Raw genomic sequence first — 21,967 nt, 5'->3', positions numbered from 1 at the left:
ACAGGGAGGGGGAATAACTTTTTTTTTAATACATTTTGATCTGAATTTTATAATCAACTAATTTTCCCTCAGCCCCTTTTACCCACTATATGCTTTATCCCCCCCATACAGCACATAGCCCCTCCACTACACTACCTATCCCCCCCACTACAGCACCTGTCCCCCCACAGTTGGGGGGCAGTGGCCGTAGTGGGGGGAATAGAGGCTAGTGGGCCCACCACTACAAGCCCCTGTCTGCCCCCCACTACAAGCCCCTGTACACCCCAGTTTTTGCATTTGATTGGCGGGAAGGCAGAAGGACGGGAGGGGGGCCCACTATTATATTTTTTATGTTTGCCCAGGGCCCACCATTATATTTTTTATGTTTGCCCAGGGCCCACCAGAGCCTTGAATCGGCTCTGGCTGTTACATGCAAATGGGACGTAGAAGCTGGGAGGGAAGCAGCTGCTCAGTTTATACATCATACATACTGCAGGGCATCACTTTACCTGGCCTCGTCAGCAATATGTGAAAATGATGTGTGTCCTGGAAAACATGGCTGATGTGTTCACCCTACGATGACATTTAATAAATCAATGGCTTGTTAGTAAAATGTGGGTAGATTCGTGCTGAGATATCCGCATGATTGTGTGAATCATATGTATTCTTGGGAAGTCTCAGGGTTTTTGCCCCAATCTCAGGATGAAGGGGCAGATTCTCAGCATCACACACTATGGAGCAGACTCCTTCTTATTCTACAAACAAAAAACGCCCAACTGGTACTTTTGCTTATAGCGTGTTATGGTTGTATGTTTAACTAATGACAAGTCAAGGTTTCCATGAGGACCGGTATTAGAGCCATACGGCCATACACATAAGGGGAGTCACTACATCTTCGTGATGGACTAACAAAGGGTTAATAAGAGTCTCGGCGTCGGCTTGTTGAAAAAGTTCAGTTATGATCATATGTAGAGGAATATCCTTATAAGCACGTTGTGATACATTGTTGTGTTTGTGTGTATACTATATGTCTTTGCGAAAGAGAATTAATTTTTTACTTTGTCGTCCAAGGCCCAAAACTGCACTAGCAACATATATCTTCTTTATCTTTGGTAAATATAATTTGGGTCATCAAATGAGGGCTAGCTGGTGGGCCACACGTCCACCACCAAAGCCTTATTCGTGAAACCATTAACACCTGATCTGTGGGAAGGCAAACAAAAGGTTAACAAATCTCTATTTATCAGAATTGCAAAGTGCAGTAAAAACATGAGCATCGATAAGAAACTACATTTCCCAGAATGCCAGTCATCTCATAAATATGCAAATATGTGGAGAAAAAAGAAAAATGTCACGGCCAATAGGGAGGTGAGGGATCACATGGTTATTGCTGGCCAGTCAAAAAAAAGATAGCCTCATGAATATGCATGTCTGGGTTGGGGGTTGTCAGCCAATGGGGAACCGGCTGGTCACATGGTGTGCTGGTGAGGTTAGGAAGAGAAGTTATCTATCAGTGAACACGGTAAAGAGACTCAGAGCTCAAGTGAGCGGTGCACGGGGTGGCCCGTCCAGGGGCCAAGAACCCACATTTCACCTCTCTCCTCTATACAGAGGGTGGCGACCCCCTTCCAACTACTGCTACACCACCAGATGTAAAAGCCACCCCCAGGGGCAATAAAACTGCAGCATTAGAGAGCAGGGGCAGCACAGGCTGGTGGTTCCTAGTATGCGCTAAAAATGCCTATTTTACTTTTCCTGATAGACACGTCCGCCTCTATGAACCAGCGGACTTATTTGGGTACGACGTATTTGGATATTGCCAAAGGCGCGGTTGAGATATTTATGAAGGTAACAGGAATGGTTTTTTTATTTATCACAAATCTGCACCCCCGACACCTTATAGACAACAACGGAGTAGCTATAATACGGGATTGGGCGAGCAGGTTTCCTGGTTGGGGGGCGCTTTAATTCGGTTTGTTGGGAATGTTATTGAATGTCTCTTCCCTCCTTGTGTTTGTGTCCCCGCAGCTGCGTGCCCGGGATCCGGCTAGTAGGGGCGACAGGTACATGCTGGTTACATATGACGAGCCACCATACTGCATCAAGGTAAACGCATTTCGGTCGTGCTCCCCTCCACCACCCCCGACTCCATGGCGGTTTGCCTTCAAGAGGAAGGATCTTTTCAGGCCGCGTTGCACCACATTTTTGCACCACTAGCACCCCTTCCGGGGCTTCCCCAACAGCAAGGAGGGCAACGGTGGGGCGGGGCCCCCGGGAGCCAGATGGGCGGGGTATGTGGGGAGATTTTGGCGGGAGTAGCCGGGTCGTGGCTTGTGAAGATGGCGGACATCTTGCTTTTGTATGGGGCTGAGGCGGAGGGTAGAGCGCTGGTGGGAGGGGTTGGCGACTGCACGTGTGATCTCATCTGATTGGCTGCTTGAGGGCTTCGGGCTGCCTCTTCCTGTTCGGGAGGGTGTTTGGGTTGGCAGCATAATAAATAAGGGGACTTTGGCTAGTGCTGGAATTACTGGCCTTCCATGCTCTGTGTCTACTGCTTCCCCTGGCCGAGGGAGGGGCGTTTGAGAGGCAAAATTAACGTTCTCCGGCCTGGCCAATTTTAGGCTTGTTTCCCCAAAGATGTCATAATCTAACACTGCAGGGTCAGGGCAGGGATGTAATGTAAGGAAAAATAAGGCTTTCATTTGGAAACAGAAACAGAAAGTATCCTATAGGGTAGGGTTTAAGTGGTTCGGGGGGAGTGTCGGAGTGCTTTGTAAATGTATTGTTAGGGCAATAGGATGTAAGGGCTTTTTGTTTTCTTTCTGCACTGTTATCGGTGCAATATAGATTGAGAGCCATTTAACCCCTTCGAGACCGCGACGTACCTGGTACTTCCTGGTCACATGTCACCCTCAGACTGGGACTGTACGTCATCTCAAATAAATGCCCCCACGTTGCCACAATCGTGGTGATCACAGGGGTGGTGTTGCTGCTGTCTGCCCGGGTATCTGAGCAGACGGCACAGCCACCCAGAGCCCGCCCCCGAGCCTTCAATCACTCCCACGGAGTGATTTTGTCGTCTCAAAATCCGTTTTTCATAAAATGCTGCGATCGCGGCATTGAAGGGGTTAACACTGCACTGACGCTCTCATGGAGCGAACAGGCAGCTTCAGGCAAGTGTGGGGACCTGACACAACATTCCCCTGCTGCCTGATCGCTCCATGAGAGCGTCAGTGCAGCGTTAACCCCTTCAATGCCGCGATTGTGGCATTTTTAGGGGTTAATACCAGTTTTGTACGGGGCTCTGCTGCTGTGGTCTGACCAGCAACAGCAAAAACGAGCCCCCACAAGCCCTTTGCAAAGAGACTCCTCCCTGCAATCTCCGGTCTACGGCAGATTGTGTCCCAGCTGCCAGAGGCAGCTTCAGGGACAGGGAGACAGGATTCTTCAGTCTCCACATGAGTGTGGAGACCAGCCCCCACCCCCTCCCTTGCTCAATTAACCCCTTCAATGCCGCGTGTATGACTAAATATCAGTCAATGCTGTGCGTCAATGGAGCATCAGCATGGAAAGAGAAAAAAAAAAAATAATAATAAAAAAAAAAAAAACAGCACTGACCTGAAAGTCCAGGGTGCTTCCAGGTCAAATTCTGTGAGTTTAATAACTGCTGCAGAACCAATCAAAGTGGGCTGATGATGATCAGATCACTCCTGGCCAATGGGAGTGATCTGATTATGGCAACCCCTGGATGACCCTGCCCTACAAAGAGAGAGGGGTCATCTAGGGTAATTATGAAAAAACACAAATTATTAATTAAAAAAAAAATACATAATTAACTGATCACTTGTCAGTGACATTTTAAGTCACTGATTATTGATCGGTCTCCCTAATCGATGTCAGCGGCCTAAACTCGTCACTTACAAGTAATCTGCTAAAAAAAAAAAAGTTTAAAAATTGAAATGGGCAAGTTCCAGTTTTGACTCCACAATGTCTGAGAAACATGACTTATCTATGAATGTGGAGTATCGCTGTACTCGGGGGGGGGGGTGTTACTGAACCCAAATCAAGACCTATTTTGTTATTTCCCCATGTCTATAAACATGGTGAAACCGTAAAGTGGATGTGAAAAATGTTTTCTTTTTTTGTTAGACTAAATTTGGAAGGTGCCGGTGTGGAATCAGTTGCTATATGCCCCTAACTAAGACTCCCTGAGCCGTCTAGTTTTAGGAAATATATAGTTTTAGGGGGTTAAAATAAAATATGGGACGTCTACATGTCTCAGATGAGACCTGGACCCAACAAACTGATCTGTCAAAGTTCCATGTTTGAAAACTGAAATGCGCATGTTCCAACTTTGAACCCGCAGTGTCAAAAAGACATGCCCTATGGGGTATTTCTGTACTCGGGGGGGGGGGGGGGGATTCTAAATACAAAACAATTGAATGGGTTTGTTAAAAATGAAAAAAATAAAAATTGTACTGCAATGTTTAGAACAGACTGGCACTAAAATGGTTAAAAAGTGTTAAAATGCCCCAAGTAAAACACTTTGGGATGTCATTTTCCAAAAAAGACATACTTTTGTTGAGCGTTTTTTCTTTTTCTGGCCGCTATTGGGGTGCAACTCCCAGGAAACCACATTTAAAAAAAAAAAATCTTGTTTAGAAACAGTGATGCGCATCATTGATATTTAACCCTGTAAGTGCCAAAATAAATGAAAACACCAGGCGTATGAGGTGTTTCCAAAACCAGGACAAATACCCAAATACACTTTTGGAGGTTTCCCCCCCCCCCGCTTGCACTAGCAGGTGAAACTGTAAAAATATCCCCCCCCCCAATTTCCCCCACATTTTTAGATATTTTTCATACTAAATGATGGCTTATATATATAATTATTTCAATAGAAAGCCCTACTTGATATATATGATTTGTGTGGGTGCACTAAGTGAGAAGAGAGAAGCTACAGTTGAAGAAAGACATAGCAAAACCACAAAAACGGCTCCGGTCTTTTAGCGCAACCCGGTCCTGAAAGGTGTTAAGAGATGCTTAACACCTTTCAGGACCGGGTTGCGCTAAAAGACCGGAGCCGTTTTTGTGGTTTTGCTATGTCTTTCTTCAACTGTAGCGTCTCTCTTCTCACTTAGTGCACCCACACAAATCATATATATCAAGAGATGCTTGTGCACCTTATGATGTGTCAGCGATGTCACAATGACATCACTAAGATCACTTTGTTTATTTTCCATTTATATTTCCTTATATTTTAATATTTTCATCTTTTTTTTTTAACTTTTCCCTTTGTGAACGTAGGTTAAAACGTTGTTTCTGAATCTCTTCCCTCCAATCTCCCCTGCGCTGATGGCGCTATGATCAGCGAGCAGTGCTTCATAGACTTACATTGCTGATTGCAGCCAGCAGGGGAGGGGGGGGGGCATTCAAAGATCCCTGCCGGGGGTAGACAGACCCTGCTGAGTCTTGCCTGTCCTCCAGTGACCCTTCGGTGGGTGTCAGCAATGACTCCTATCGGAAGGGAATGCCAGATCGGGCCATCCTTTATACAACGGCATCCTGGCACATGTGCTAAGCGCCGTTACACACAATCGGTCGGCATGAAGCCCGCAAAGGGGTTAAACTTGCATGGGATAGGCGTAAAACCATCCTGAATCTAAGGCAAGACCAAGGGCTGGTTAACATCAGTCTTTACATCAGGAAAAATGGGCAAACTAGACGGCCCTAATGGTTCTTTTCTGCTGTCAAATTCTATGCTTCTATGTTTTGTTAAATCGAAAAGGAACTGGATTAAAATATAGTAGTAGTAATATGAAAACTCCTTTTCATCGTCTGTTTACACGGTAATAATTACATTATATGTTTGCGTGTACTGGTTTAGTTTCCTCCTTTTGTCTACATGCCTTTTCAAGCACCATGTAGATGATAAGGCTATATGAAGGTCAGTTAGGATGTTAAGTGCATCCTAAAGGAAGAGAAACACTACAAGAGGTCAGAGGCTTAGGTGTAAGAAAGTATTTAGGGCAAAGTGTGTGAGTGGCCTAAAAATACAGTAAACTTAAGCACAAAGAAACGGGCATAAGGCAATCGGAAATAAAAGCCAAGTGACGTGGTTTTACAGGAAAAACGGAAAAGGTACACTGACATGCGTTAGATTGTGGTAGTAAACATCGCTTGTAGAAATTCTTTATAAACTCTTCCTTTTAAAAGAATACATATATTCTTTGTTGATGCAAGTATGATTTGGCAATCTTAGTTCTGTTTATTCCTTCCCGGTACGCTGACGCCATAGTTCGGTGTGCTGGAGGGTTGTGTGTCTTGCTTGGTGACCTGCAGTACTGGTGTCTAACAGTAGATGGCAGAAGTCACCGGTAGTCAATATTCCCAAAAAACACCATGCAGTCCATTATATGCCAGATATCTTAGATATTAGTCCATCTACCTCTAGCCTATGGAGACGGGGGAACCGATATGCTTTTACTGTCGTCTGTAGCGTCTGAAGCAGTCCTTTACTTCTAAAACCAGTATCTCCAAAACAATTACACGGATTCTTAGAGGATAACGAACGGTGGACCATTTCAGGAAATACAGTGATACTAAAAGCTTATAAACCGCCAGTCTTCCCTTTTTTCAATTCTGCAAACAAAGCATAGCCCCATAGCTTCGCGTGATCCATCCCCGATATGCCAATAGATGATAGAAAGCAAATGGGGGTCCAGCAGCTTAATACACTGTAGCATCATACCTATAAGATAATATATTATTTTTTAGGACACTAAAACAGTGTCTTAATTTTGCCGCAGCTTTATTTTAATTAGTTTTTTATTTTTTTATATATTTTTTTTTTATTATAAAGATAATCTGTATTAATGCTCAGTTTACAGCACACCAGGGCTTTCATATCATTTATTTTTCTTTTAAAAATTCTGCTAATTTGCTGCCTTTATCCTAGGGGTTTTTATTTATTTTTTTTTTTTTGTCCTTAAACATTGCCATTAGCTCCGAGATCTGCCAAGGTTACATTAAATGAAAAGATAACAGTGGATTTCCAGGCTACGTGAATAGCTTTACTGGCAGGTTAGCGTGCAGTTTATTTTTATGGGTCTTGAATAAAGGTTTTGTTAAATGTTAACCCGAGGGGTGATGGTGACCACCTGTACGCACGATGAAGGACGCCGCGTGTGTGATCTGATGTAGGTGACTACACGCTGGCTCAGACCTAACTAACCGATTACAGATAGCAAACTAGCTATGTTTAAATCCCAGGGACAATCAAGTGTTAAATCTAAGCACAAGAAGAATGACGAGCAGCGTCTTATTGAAATGTCACTGTATATGCCGGCTAACGTGGCATTCTCGTTCGCCGGTAATTAGATTTCATGTTAATTTTACATTAGGAAGCTCCGTGCCATTTTCCGAAGCTCCCTAAACTTCTCTACCTCTCGTGGCATTTATCAGAAGGAATGTTAATGACTGTTCTTGCTCAGACAATTAATATCCAGTCGGCGAAACCAAATGTTTGCTAGCCTGTTCATGGGCTTGAAATATCAGCCTTGCTCCCTTCGCTGCTAAAGACACATTGGTTTCACGGCAGTAATGACCTTCTCGTCCCGTCCCGTCGCATGTCTGCAATATTAATGCAGTCATTTGACTTCTGTAATATAACAAACTCGCTGACTGCTTTATTGTGTTTGGAAATCGTACACCTTTTCTTTTGTGACCTTGATTATGTTTGACATTTCTCTTAACGCGTGAACAAGAGTCCTATAATTTACACCGCGGTGATCCGCTGGCCGTGCCTCCGGCCGTACTGTGCTTCCAGCGGTTTTGCCCGTTTTTGAAGGATGACATTTTTGAAAGCAGCTTGCTTGGGAATTTTTCCTTCCCAACGTGCTCTACAACCATAAATGGGGATTCTTCCTTAACAGACAGACTACAATCTGAAAGTACGACGACTGCTCAGTAGATATTGTGAATCAGAATGTATTTATGTCACAATGGTCTAAATGGAAAATACCTTATATTAATTTGCTTTGATGAAGCGCCTTCAGGATCTCAACCGCATGCACACTGATGGCACGGAGACGTGTTATAGCTAGAGGACACGTGCTAAACGGGTGACCAGGCATGCGTTTTCTTTTAGGTTTGATAGGGCCCTTAAATAATCTTTTTACAAAGGTGATCCTAAGCTGGAATAAAGAATGGGAGTATTCCTTAAATGCACAGCGCTGGTGATGCTGCAGGTTCTGTGTGCAGACGAGCATGTAAAGTCACGTGTTCCGGTGTGTGTGTATGTGTAAAGTCACGTGTTCCGGTGTGTGTGTGTGTAAAGTCACATGTTCCGGTGTGTGTGTGTTAAGTCACGTGTTCATACATGTCCTGGGAGAAAGAAGATGTGAATGTTGGGAAGTGTGATATATCCGACTGAGGGGTGATTTAAATTCCCCAGCCATATTAATGAATCCATTTAGTTTGTTGATGGCCATTGGCCTAGGAACTAGGAGAACGTAACTAACACCAGGACAGGGAATCGATAAGATGGGCTCGTTTTAGCAGATATTTCACACAATATCTAAAACCATTACACTGACAGAGAAGAACGAACTACCGGCTATTGGTGGTTTTAATAACTGGAGTTGTGCCGAACGCTGTGCTGGTGGCTCGTCTCCTTTAAGCATCTTCATCCCTCTAGACCGGTGATGGTGAGCGCTTCTGGGGATGAGTGCCCAATTTTCGGCATGAAACCAACTTGCAGACCATAATAGTGTTGGGAGTTAGATGCAACAATTTAAAGAATAACCTGCATCAGTTTAACCCTTCTTTTCCCATATCTTAAGGAAGGAAAGGGCAGTGGAAGCCAAACACCCCTCCTGTTTCACAAACTCGTCTTAAGCCCTGTGGTGGGAGTGCAAGGTCTGTTTTAGTGCTCCATCGCAGTGCGCATGCGCCTTCGGTGCTGAGTGCCGGGGTATGACATCATAACCCGGAGCAGTGAAACCAACGTCTGTATGAGCATTTAAAGAGAATTTACCGGCTATTTGGCAACCTGGCTGTGTGGCACAGCAGTGGCCCTGGCGTGCCCATTGTGGCGTGCCGTGCCATAGGCTTGCCATTGCTGCTGTGGGTTATAAGTTTGCGGGCGGCGCGCTCTGATACATCGGTTGGTCTTAGTCTGACAGTCCTGGTTTTGTCACAACCTTTAAGAGTATTGTAAAATCTCTACGCCACGTGTTACATAAATAAATGATAATAACCCTGTACCCAGGTGAGACGATAATAAATCCTCCTGCGTTGATTTTCCTGTCTGTAATGAGAAATAATGAGGTCATCTGTAGGGTGTGTGTGTATATATGTATGTATGTGTGTGTATATGTACGTGTATTCACATTAACATAGATAAAATAAATAATCTGCGGCTGGTCCTGTGGCACTAGGCAAGGTCTGTTACTGAAAATTCTGTTTCTCTTCCCCGGTGTTTTATGGTTTCCCTCAGAATCTGCGGCACTGTGCAAAAGTTTTAGGCAGGTGTGGAAAAATAACGTTAATAGTTTATTTTTCTTATTTATCAAAATACCAAGTGAGTGAACAGCAGAAAAATCTACATCAAATCGATATTTGGTGTGATCGCCCTTTGCTTTAAAACAGATTCAATTCTAGGTCCACCGATACAAAGTAATATGTAGGTTGAAACGTAATTAACAGAAACAGGTGTGTAGGAGGAATAAAACTGGGCCAGGAGCAGCCAAACCCACCAACAAGGTGAGGTGAGGTTACTGAAGATGTTTAATCTCAAGACTGAGCAGTAAGACACGGGGTAGTTATACTGCGTCGGCAAGGTCTCTCCCAGGCTGACTGGCGTTTAAACTTGTTCTGTCCGAGCTCTTTTGAAGATGCGCAGAGACGCAGCGGTTGGCTAAACCCCGTGCAGCAGATAAGACGCGTAATGCTTACTTCCCTTCGCAATCGGAAGGTGTCCAGCAGTGCCATCGGCTCAGCGTTGGCTGAAAGCTGTGGGATCCTGGTACACCGTCCAGAGAAGTCCGGTCAGAAGAGGCCAAAAAGCCAGACCTGATGTGGAAACGATGCCAAACAACTCAACTATTCACAAAAACATGAAGTGGGTGCAGAAAAATGGCAGCAGGTGCTCAGAACTGAGTCAAAATTAGAAATATCTGGCTTTAGCAGAAAGCAGTTTGTTCGCCGAAGGGCTGGAGAGCGGTAGGAGTAAGTGTTTGCAGGCAACAGTGAAGCATGGCGGGGGTTCCTTGCCAGATTGGGGCTGCATTTCTGCAAAATGTACTTGGAGATTTGGTCAGAATGGATGGTCTCACCAATGCAGATAATTATCCATCTTTCAAAACAATCAGGGAGGCATCCGACTGGCCCTTTAAATCCCTCTTCTGAGGATTCATCTTCCGATTACACAAAATTCTATCGGCTCTGCCTTGGTGAATCCTAACTACCCTGCAAGACTCCAGAAGCTAAATTCATTGCGCCAGCAAGCAAAGATTGGTACTGATGATCAGTATTTGGGTTTGAAGCTTAATGCTTCCACCAGCGGAAATGAAAATGATGTATAGCCACACTAAGTTTATCACGTCGAATTAACGCGAGATAAAATCCGTATACCTTGTTCTTAACAGTCAAATATTTGGTCTAAACATAAATAGCCTGGTTGATATTCAACATCGCTTCACATATTTATTAAAACTGTAACTTGCAGGTTTGGTAAACATGATGCCCTTCTTGGCATTAGATTATACAGTTTATGCCTGAAGGGGAACCTAGGTAGTCTCAAAAGCTGGCAATCTAATGCAATTCCATTACCCAGTAAAGGCATCGTCTCTCCTCAATTCACTTTTTTCTTTCTTTCTGTGGCTAACATGGTACACGTCTGTACATCTAATACACACGAAGCCCCCGGTCTCCCACACGCAACACCCAAGCAAACCCCTGACTACAATAATGTGATGGGGCCCCATGTTTGTGCAATGGCTTCACTTTGCCCGGTCCAGGGTCTGCAATGAATGAAGAAGGCTTTTGCTAAATATAAGAGAAAGCCCGTACTTTAGCCAAAAATGGACGTATTGAGATGTCTTTTTGGAATCGCGGAGGAAAGTCTGTTAAAATGATTTAGGGGCAGTAAAGGGAACATCTGATCAAAAAGTGTGATTTAGAGGTGATGTTGGGAATGCGGCGATGACCTAGAAAGCCCAAATGTAAATCCAAAGACATTCATTTACATTTCGCTTTCTGTTGCATGGTTTCACAGCCTAGAAGTTTGCGGTGTTTGCATTTAGTGTATTTAGGCAGCCAAAAGCTTCATGCTGTGTTGGTTACTCTTGACATATTGGTTTGGGTTGAATGCCTGGTGGAGCCAGCTCTGCCGGTTCTTCTCGGCGTCAAACCTCCCACCCATTTCCAGTCAGGATGTGAGTAACCTGGGGGGGTTACAGATTAAAAGTAGTAGTGTCTGCCTCAAAATTCACTTGTTGGCAGCAGGTAACGCTTCTGTGTGTCCCAAGATAGGACGCCATCCGTCCGGACTCTACTTATAGAAAGGCTGCTCTTGCACGGAACTGGTATTTGGATTCTGTGTCTCCATGCGTGTTGCAGCCGTGTTACTTGTAGTGCTACGTCTTATATTCAGTTTATTTGGTGGATGATAGATTTGATGTTGTCTGTTTGCCCAAGCCGTGAGAAACACTAAGAATCCAGCTGCTGCCCGTTCCAAACGCCTCGTTGGCAAATGTGTTTATTCTCCATTGAAAAAGTTGAAGGGAGATTAAGATAATGTTTAAATCCCTTCGTTGAGTTGTTGATATTCACTTTCAGCATTGATAGAGCAGCGTAAAGGTTGAATTTTTCTAACTAGAATGTTATAATAAGTAACGTGCGCAGTAGTTGCGGTTGTGAACAATCGTCCAGAATACCTGGTTTGAAGGCCTCAGACGTATAGACCGTTGGGGTGACTGTATGGATCTATGGTCCCGTTTCTTGTCCTTGGAATACCGTGAGGGATCCATGAATCACAGAAAGCCGGTTTGCTCAGTCGCTGCCCGCCGGGGGGGGGGGGGGGTTGTGGAATTATTACTAGGCTGTGCCGTATTTGTAGGAGTAGAAATCAGACAAGTTTAGCAGGTTGATGAAATCCCTAACCTGATTATTTTATCAGATATTAGTTATGACTCGTCACACGTGCAGGTTTACATCGGTAAAGGTCATTAGTCCTCGCCAACAGGGTTATAATTTGGCTCCATTCACTGATCCGTTGGCCCGTGTGAGTGGACTCGCTCGTTTAACTCGCTGGCCTTAATAAGACTCGTTAGTGAGGTGCGTCAGAGATGCATGTAGAGCATCCCAAGTTCCAGGTCAGTTCTTGAGCGCTATACATGGCTGCTGTGGGAAGGGAGGCCTGTCCTTGCTCTGTTGTAGTTCCTAAACCACGGCCCATATCGGTTATTTATTTAGTTGTGGTCACAGATGTGGCCTAATGGTACAGTTGAAGAGACAACACAACTGGAGCGAGGTGTACGTAGACATTTACTGATACTATGTGCCAGATTCCCAGTCTTGGCTTCCCATTTGCCTCCGACGTCAGCGTGACACGGAAGGTGGAGCGGGACACCGGGCCGGCGGGGATATCTGAACCTTTACCAGTCAGAAGATATGCCTTATTGACAAAAGTCTAGAAGATGAAGACCTGGATGACTTTACGTGTATATTTATAACAGTTTTAGAGTAATAGTTATGGTTGGGATCGATGCCTTGTCTTCAGAAAAAACAGATGACATATTTTAAGGCGTTTTTAGTGGATCTTTTAGGAAGCTCGTTTTATTTTTCAAAGTGTGCAGGTCGCTTCCAGCACTAAAAATCTTATCACTCGCACTTAACCTGCTATCTGCTCAGACAGCACATAAATCCACTGCTGATCGAGAAACTATAGCACTCTCGGCAAAGTAAGAACATGCTGTTTTTTTTTTTTTGTTTTTTTTTTAATAGGTACCAATTAAAAATCGCAACAAATACAAATAAGAAAACTCGATTGCATGCTGGATTTCAGGGCATTTAGCCCAGTGCTGGAAGTTCTAAGTGGCGGTGGGAATGCAGATTAGAGACTCGTGTTCAGTAGCAGTATTTCTGGTTAATATATCGCCTGTAATTATTTGCCGCCTCTCTCCCCGCGCGCTGGTGATACAGGCGGCTGCAGCTCTCCAGCAAGGGACGCCGGCTGCTAGGGGTCTCTAGGAAGGGACGCCGGCGGCTAGGGGTCTCTAGCAAGGGACGCCGGCGGCTAGGGGTCTCTAGTAAATGATGCCGGCAGCTGCGGGTCTCGGGACTGCCCCGCTCTGGGTTTGCTTCATTTAGATAACACTTAGTGCTTCCAGACATGTATGCATCTGGTACCCAACAGCCTTAATTACTCTCAGTACTTAAAAGCCGAGAAGGTGGGGAATAGAAAACTATTACAATTCTGCATCGCTTGTCTGAACATCTGCTCTTAATGTTTTGTGTCGGGAAGCATATAAGGACACTACGCCTTATCTCGAGAGAAGTTTTTCTGCAGAGTTATGATATGCACAACTGTAAGAATGAATTTTTTCTCCTTTAAAGTTCTTAAATCCTGTTAGACTGCACTTATATTAAACTGAATACATAGTAAAAAACGTTCTTTGTTTCCAAAAGGCCGGCTGGAAAGAAAACCATGCAACCTTTATGAATGAACTGAAGAATCTGCAGGCAACCGGACTTACGACACTCGGTCAGGCGCTGAGGTCGTCATTCGATTTACTCAATTTGAATAGATTGGTGTCTGGAATCGACAATTACGGACAGGTATGTAGCGCAGACCGCGGATCAGAGCCTCTCCATATGTCTGTTGTGTAGACATCTGTTACAAGGTAGTGAAGACCATAAAGCGTGTATGTATGATATGGGGTCTCACAGCCGATCACCAGAGCTCCGGGGCAGTTCTTGGGGGGGGTAATGAGGTTTGGTTCTGCCTTGTCTTATTCTAAGTCGCTGCACTGTAGGTTGTACCGCCAAAAACGGCATTTAAGGATGCGATAAAGATTATATTTAGATATTACTTGTAAGGTGCGGATATATGGTCTAGGTCTCATCCTCCCTTATGATTAAAATATTTGATTGCTGCAATGTAATTATGGCAAAAATATTGTTTTGACATGTTTAAGGATATATTAAAATCTTTAATTGGTTTTGCGTTTTTTAATGTTTTTTCCATGTTTGGGTCGGTTGCATCGGAAATCAATTTTTTTTTTGTTAAGTGATTAATGTTTTAAGATTAAATGTTTACATTTATTTTCTATTTCACAGGGAAGAAATCCTTTCTTTTTGGAGCCTTCCGTTTTAATCACCATCACAGACGGGAACAAGCTCACGGTTTCCTCGGGAGTCCAGGAAGAGGTTAGTTGTTTGGGTTGTGTATGTTGGAGATGTGTAGTGTAAATGTGAGTGTTGCGTGACTTTTAGTGAATAAGCCAATCTCAGTCTTTCAATCTCCAATGCGTTTCCTTTCCAGCTTCATCTTCCTTTGAATTCTCCCTTGCCTGGAAGTGAACTCACCAAAGAGCCGTTCCGGTGGGATCAGCGGCTGTTTGCCCTCGTGCTTCGTCTCCCAGGAGCTTCATCCGTGGAACCTGAGCAACTGGGGAGCGTCCCCTCCGATGAGTCCGCCGTCACGCAGATGTGTGAGGTTACGGGAGGTATGGCGAAAACCACTTTAATCATAATTCAGTGCAATGTTTAAGTGAAGGTAATCATGTAAAAACATGACAGTCCTAATTCAGCTGAGACATATCCACACGGATCTGACCCACAGCCGCCGGCATCAGATATTCTCTTCCCAGAATGGTCTGTCTGTTTGTTTGTTTTTTGTTTTTTATTGTTTTCCCCTGGTTCTGTTGCTTTCCTGTAGGCCGTTCGTACTGCGTAAGGACTCAGCGGATGTTGAACCAGTGTTTAGAGTCTCTGGTGCAGAAGGTTCAAAGTGGGGTCGTGATAAATTTTGAGAAAACAGGCCCTGACCCTGCACCCAGTGGAGAAGGTAAATAAGTTCCATATTCTGCCTGTCGTTGTATTTTTCTTTTAGTTGCTTTAGAGAATTTCTGGGCAGAGATGGCTGTGCCTCGGTATGGCTGAATGCTGTCTCTCCTGTTTGTTTTGTTTGAATTATTGAACTGTGGCCATATTGTCTTCTCGGCTTTCCCTTGTGAAGCTCTGATGACTGGGATATTAAATATTGTGTATTGAAGGATCCATAGGAGGATTATAGTGGGCATGACGGCTCTCAGGATCCATTCTTACTGAGCCCGCTGGCTTTATAGAATCATAGCACTTGATTTAGCTGTGATTAGTAAAAGGTTATGTTCTCAAACAAAAAATCCCTCAACGAACAAAGGTTCTAATAAATACACTAACTATATATTTTTTTTTAACCCTTACAGATGGAGTCACAGATTCAGTCAGAACCATTAATTCGTTTGCTCCACAAGCATGGCACAGCTGCCATAAACTTATATATGTGCGGCCCAATCCCAAAACCGGCGTTCCTGTGGGACACTGGCCAATTCCCGAATCCTTTTGGCCTGATCAGAACTCTCCTACGCTGGTAAGCACCCGTTCACACCAGGTTATTGTCTGAGCTCTTAACTTTCAGAGTGGGCTCAGCCTGACGGGGGTTCTATGTCATATAATGGGGGCATCTATCCTTCTGCCAGGGCGTTGATTTGCACAGAAATAACGTGGTTTTGGTTTTTTTTTTTTTTTTGCTTCTCTCTCGCAGCCGCCTCGCACAGCACACCCTGTGCTGAGGTTCTCTTGTGTGGACTGCGAACCTATGGTCATCGACAAACTCCCGTTCGACAAATATGAGCTTGAGCCGTCTCCATTAACGCAGTACATTCTAGAGAGGAAGTCTCCCCACACCTGCTGGCAGGTACGTGATGCAATGCCCGTGTTATTTAAATATATGGTGTTGGCCTCCAAGACTCACATTATTTTTCTGTGCATTCAATATTTAGAATACGTAAAAATTGGTAATTTTTTTCTGTTTTCCAGGTGTTTGTGAGCAACAGCGGAAAGTACAGTGAAATCGGACAGCCGTTTGGGTATTTGAAAGCAAGCACCACTCTCACCTGCGTAAACCTTTTCGTCATGCCATACAACTACCCGGTACTGCTTCCGTTACTCGGTGAGTTACATGTTCTAGAACAGAGCTTTCAACAGGATAACTTTCGTAAGGACCTCACTAGAGTTAGTCCACCCCAATGCAGAGTGGAAAGTTTGTTGAAATCTCAGCTCTGCTTCAAATGCCATAATTCTGTTTTTGAAGCCTACAAAGATGCCTGTACTGCTATCCCGCTGTCCGACTTGCTGTTTCTTGACTCTTTGCCTCTTTCAGATGACCTGTTCAAGGTACACAAGCTAAAGCCGACTCTCAAATGGCGCCAGTCCTTTGAAAATTACTTGAAAACGATGCCTCCTTACTTTTTATTGGTAACTTTTGTCTTTTATTATGATTCTTTTTATTATTAAATCAACTGCATTATTAAAGATAATAGTGGGGCATAACTAGACTGGGCTATTAAAAAGGATTTCAATATGAGTATAAAAACCTAGAACAGAGTAGTGTTACAATCCTCTCTGTAAAACCATAATGTGCATATCTTCTGATATCTTTCTAAATATGTGAATTTAGAGCGTAGCGGGCACTGATAGGTCACCGCTATAGTAACTGAAACAACTGCATTAAACTGATGAATTTAAAAAAAAGAATAGTTTTGCGTTTTAAGTGGAATCATGACGTTAATCCATGTTGCATTCAATATTTTCCGTAGCCACTAAAGAAAGCGCTTCGAATGATGGGCGCTCCAAATTTGATATCTGAAAACCTGGACTGTGGTCTTAGCTATAGTGTGATTTCATATCTGAAAAAGCTCAGCCAGCAGGTATGTCTGAAAATTCATATTTTATGCAAGAGAAGTAATAATAATAATACGCTTCGGCTCAGGCAGACGTCTGACTTTTTAAGCTGTGTAATCTGTTCCAGACTAAACTCGAATCTGAAAGACTGCTTGCCTCCGTTGGGAAGAAGACCCCGCAGGAAACGGGGATAAAGGTGAAAAATAACTCCACTAAACTGTCTCTGGTTCACATCAGAGACTTTAAGCAGCTGCTGCAGGGAATCAGCGGTGAAGCACCCCTGCGGCCGCTAGAAGTGAACGTGAAAGAATTTGCTGGCTTTCAAGTGGGCCTTTTAAATAAGGTACGCGCTCTCTCCGTTATCCCTCAGTGCTGCTTGTTTTCTGCCGACCTGTTATCGCTTTTAACAGTTCTTTCTCCGTTCCTAGGATCTAAAGCCTCAGGCTTACCGAAATGCTTATGACATTCCACGCCAGAATCTGCTCGATCAGTTGACTAGGATGAGGACCAATTTACTAAAACGTCACAAGCTTATCGTTGGGCAGGACGAAGGTACGTTGCTTATTTTACAACTATTGGATGTTGCTTTTGTTGTATAAGGTGTGCGTGTGTGTGTTTATGTACTAATAGTATACTTGCCTTTGGGGCTACAGAGAGGTACCCCAGGTTTTGTACCAGGGTGACTGCCCTGGACCCGCGGTCTTAAGTCTGGGCATAGCCAACCTAGGCTGGGATACGTCACTGGTGTGTGTGTGTGCGTATGTATGTATGTATGTATATATATATATATTATATATTGGTAAATGTGCATGAAAAATGTTTATACAGCTGTAGCGGGAGACACTACTTAGCAAGAATAATACATGCGTATGAAAAATGAGCCAGGCATACGTGTCTCTAAAATGTAATAATTAGTCGTATGTCTTAAATTCTGAAACATGTTGGAAAATAGCAATATTGTGGTTTGTGCATATACTATGAGTGCACACATCTGTATACATATTTGTGTCGGTCATTTGTAGAACATGTATGGTGTATACATTTTAGTGCCAGTTAACTACGTTTCATGCCATCGGTTCTTCATTTAATGTTTTTGCAGACAGTCTCCATAGCGTTCCCGTTGCTCAGATGGGTAATTACCAAGAGTATTTGAAGCACATGCCGTCTCCTCTTCGAGAAATAGATCCCGATCAGCCAAAGAGGCTTCACACTTTTGGAAATCCTTTTAAGCAGGATAAGAAGGTAAGTGCTGAATCCCGTGTATTATTATTTATTGTTTTATATAGCGCCATCAAATTCCGTAGCGCTGTACAACAGGTGCAAACTAGAGCAAACGTAACAGCTGAACATTGAGCGATGCGGTGGTGGCTTGTGCGATTATAGCAGAATGAAGCTGGGTCTCTGACGTATCTTCTTTGAGCCGAAACCTAGAGATCAATGAGATTTTGCCCCAAGGTATTTGTCTGGGCAGGCATGGTGAATTTGCCCGACTGTATCTTACTGTTGTATTTAGTGTTGATCGCCTATCTTGACAGCTAACCTTTATGGCTATGATGTTGCTGCAGTCTCTTCCAATTTGCTTTTCAGTCTGTGAGTGACACTTTGCTATTGTTTGGGAAGGGTTATGTATGGTAGTTTTATATACAGATTTATTTAAATGGCATTATTACAGCTAAACATATGTCCCCAAAACTCATATTAACGAGTAACACTGTATAATCATGATTTATGTTTGCACTCTAGGGTATGATGATCGATGAAGCGGATGAGTTTGTAGCGGGTCCCCAGAATAAAATAAAGCGCCCCGGAGAAGGAAACACTCCAGCTTCCTTAAAGAGAAGACGCAGCATGTCTCCTTTGTTACTCAGAAGGCCGCAGACACCGCCTATAATAACAAATCATGTTGGAGGAAAGGGACCTCCTGCCGCTCTAGGAAGCCCATCTTCATACAACTTGATTAAGCCTATTCCCATATTTAAAGGTAAGGCACAACAGTCTCTTCCGGGGACAGTAAAAATAATTCAACTAAAATCTTTTGATGCTGAGAATGTTTGTGAACTTCACAAGTGATCAGCCCTTGGTACTAGTCAATGCGGACTAAACATGAACCACACACGGTAGCCTTGTTTGAGATCATTTCTAGGCTATAACAATAAGTATGCATTATGTGGGGCCAAATGAAGACATATCATCAGAACCCCTGTGTTTTTAATACTACTACAGAGTAATATATGTTCTATACACCACAGTGAATTGCAGTAATGTAGCCAGATGATAAGGAGTGTCCAATAAATTGAATGGTTACAGTGATCTAGTATGATATAAGGTATTGTGGTTAATAAATAAATCATAATTTGTGTGATTTACTTACCCTTTGTAGATGCCAATAACACCCTAATTCCAGAAGGTAACGGAGAGCGGACGGATAATAACGGTCAGCCCATGGAGAAAGCGATGGATGGCTTGTCCCCGCTCGTAGCTCCTGCGGCTCTGGTTGATGAAGACATGCTGCCCAATGACTTTGATTCTCTATCCGATGAACCGAGCTGCATACACCAGGATAACTTAGACCACGAAACTGTCAATAACGTGCTTGTTAAAGAGCCTTTGGAAAACTATATGCCACTTGGGGATTCTGTAGGGACGCAGGAAAGGGATTCTACGATGTCTCTGCCGCTCTCTTTAAAAGAGAGTATGATTCTCGGGACAAATGCAGACATTAAAGTCCGGGTCATGAAAGAAGTTCGCAAACCAGGAAGAAGTAAGTGTGTAAAAAAAAAAAAAATGGTTTGTATTAATAGTTTAACAAACTGCTAACTTTTGAAGCACACCCTTCCCTTTCTTATAGTTGGCAACTAAATAGGCTTACATGCAAGTGGCGTAAATAACTGACTTCGGTGATCTCTGAAAAGCAACGGGCTATCTCTACCTCTTTAAAGTATATAACGCCGTGCTGTGCTGTTATTACAGCTTTACGCAATATTATATGGCTACAAGGTGGGAGAGGGGCATTAGGCCACTTGGTTTTACTTGCCTCGGACCAGAAGGGTAAGCCCCATGTCACCACTATATATATATATGTATATGTGGAGGTGAGGGGTAACATTGTCAGTGTGGGCTTCATATTATATCACCATGCGGGTTCCAAACTAATCCTGCACCTGGGTGCCAATAACCCCTGGCGTAGACAGATGTAAAAGGTGTAGTGTGAGTGGTGGTGTGATGGTCCTGTAAGCGGTTTGGGTGAAGCCGCGATCTCCTGCAGTAAAAACAGGCAGGTGTGGAAATCCTGATTGTATAAAATTTTTGTTTGTATTTGCTTTAAACTACGCAATTTACTACATAACTTAATAACTTGATTATTGATAGAAGTCCTATGCGGTGTAATGCTGATGTTTGTTGCAGTCAGTAGCATCTTTCTTTGTCTGCTCTTTTTTTTACCCTTTAAATTATTAGTAATCAGATATATGATCATTTCTCTCCCTCTGTCAGAACTGGAATCCTATTTAAAAGCACTTATATCTATTGCATAATTTTTTATGGTGGATATTTTGCTTGTAGTTCTAAGGAAGCTATGTACCTGATGATAAAAAGGTGTAAGTGTCTTTAAATGCGTGTATGTTTAAGTGATGATTTCACTTATGAATGGGGGAAAAAGTGAGGGACATGGTCAAATTATTTTTTTTTCTGTATTTTATTTTTCAGATTATCACAAAATCTTCTCCCTGCTTGAAGAAGTACAAGGACCATTTGATGTCCAAAAAAGCTTTATTGAATTTACTATGAAAGAAGCAGCAAGGTCAGTGAGAGATTGTGTATTAGGCTGGTTTTGGCTGGTGTCGTCGGAGCTCCGCCAACAGGAAAACGGTCTTTGCTTGTCAACGTTTAAAAAAAGGCTCGACAAAAACCTCATGATTAACCGTGTGCTTTCCTGCGTGTCCCTCCCCAGGTTTAAAAAACGAGTCTTAATACAGCACCTGGAAAGAATCCTCTCCGAACTGGGTCCCAGCGGTCTGCCGAACAGTGTGAATCACGTAAACAGCAGGTAACAGTATGCCTGGAAAAAGAGGACCAGCGATGAGTCGCAGAAGAAAGAGGACATGGTGACCTCCTTCAACACCTTGCACCGTGTCTCGGGACACTTTCTGGTCAGAGACAGGACAAGCAGCGGAGAGATGTAGAGCTCTGAGCTCCAACACTTACTGTGAGGCTGTTTCTGTGTGGAGGGTGCCGCTCCGGTGAAAAGCCTGGAGAAACCAACTCTTGGTGGCCCTCCTACAGGTGATGAGCTTACTCATTTCTCAGTATAGATAGATACACTATGCTGTAGAGAGCACTTGAGGGAGTGAAAGGCAGAACAGTCATCTGGTGGGTCTAGTTGGTGACCTATACCTGGTGCGTCTGCGAGTAGACGAGGTAGCTTTCCCAAGACCCGGTCTTGTCATTCTCAGAGTAGGCTGTATCAGACACTAAAAGAGTCCTGCCGTTCTCTGTTGAGGAAAGCTAAAGACAGCCCTGTGACTGTACCAAAGCAAAAGTCGCTAAGCAATCTACCTCAGACTCTCTTCTGTTTTGTCTACAGACTTTAAGAAAGTGCACCTGAGACTCCCAAGGTCCCTGACTTCTTTCATCCTGCGAGCAGGACGGAGACTCATCAGGTGGCCTTGCACTCGCTGTGCTTTGGAAGCACTAGAAAAGGAAACTCGTTTTTTTTATTAATGTATTTGTGTTTTTTTCCCCTAAAGGTGTCAATTTTAATGTTCATACAAAGACTATTTTGGACTGTATTGTTAGCTCAGTAATTTGTGATATTTTAACTTGTATGAAAAGGTTTTGGAACTTGTATATATTATACCTATATATAATAAAACTTTTTTTAATTATTTTTTAATCTGTGAACGGTCTTGGTAAAGAAACAATGAGAAATCCATAATCTGGCCATTTATCTTTTTCACAAAGAGGATTTATTACCGCATCCCAGTTACATAGATTTCTGCTTGGCCAACTATAAAGATAAACCATACAACCATACAAATAA

At 43.4% G+C, this 21,967-nt stretch overlaps 1 protein-coding gene across 2 annotated transcripts; it reads left to right on the top strand.

Moving 5' to 3' along the window:
* Positions 1–1,510: 1,510 nt before the first annotated feature.
* Positions 1,511–21,772, top strand: LOC128503644 (integrator complex subunit 6-like). 2 transcript variants are annotated; one of them, XR_008355274.1, is made up of 19 exons: positions 1,511–1,827; positions 2,008–2,085; positions 13,672–13,821; positions 14,323–14,412; positions 14,528–14,711; positions 14,924–15,052; positions 15,453–15,616; positions 15,791–15,943; positions 16,066–16,198; positions 16,409–16,503; positions 16,845–16,955; positions 17,057–17,272; positions 17,358–17,481; positions 18,029–18,171; positions 18,673–18,910; positions 19,310–19,690; positions 20,635–20,728; positions 20,879–21,210; positions 21,512–21,772. XR_008355274.1 is itself a non-coding variant. In XM_053473802.1 (18 exons), the coding sequence occupies exons 1-18, from the start codon at positions 1,717–1,719 to the stop codon at positions 20,976–20,978; spliced, it is 2,694 nt and encodes an 897-aa protein (XP_053329777.1). In that variant the 5' UTR covers positions 1,511–1,716; the 3' UTR covers positions 20,979–21,772. The 2 variants fall into 2 exon arrangements, 1 of the variants encoding a protein (XP_053329777.1); XM_053473802.1 differs by having other exon boundaries at positions 20,879–21,772.
* The last annotated feature ends 195 nt before the right edge of the window (positions 21,773–21,967 follow it).

The sequence above is a fragment of the Spea bombifrons genome, chromosome 8, assembly GCF_027358695.1.
Source record: "Spea bombifrons isolate aSpeBom1 chromosome 8, aSpeBom1.2.pri, whole genome shotgun sequence".
In the NCBI taxonomy this organism is placed as follows: Eukaryota; Metazoa; Chordata; class Amphibia; order Anura; family Pelobatidae; genus Spea; species Spea bombifrons.
The sequence above is the reverse complement of the archived record's forward strand: the minus strand, read 5'-3'. Positions and strand labels throughout refer to the sequence as shown.

What these genes read in the sequence shown, in the direction of transcription:
- LOC128503644 (XM_053473802.1), top strand. Translation starts at nt 1,717, where the DNA reads ATGCCTATTTTACTTTTCCTGATAGACACGTCCGCCTCTATGAACCAG. An exon ending in AGCCACCATACTGCATCAAG is followed by an intron (nt 2,086 to 13,671) that starts GTAAACGCATTT and finishes TGTTTCCAAAAG; the next exon opens with GCCGGCTGGAAAGAAAACCA. An exon ending in CTTTTAAGCAGGATAAGAAG is followed by an intron (nt 18,172 to 18,672) that starts GTAAGTGCTGAA and finishes TTTGCACTCTAG; the next exon opens with GGTATGATGATCGATGAAGC.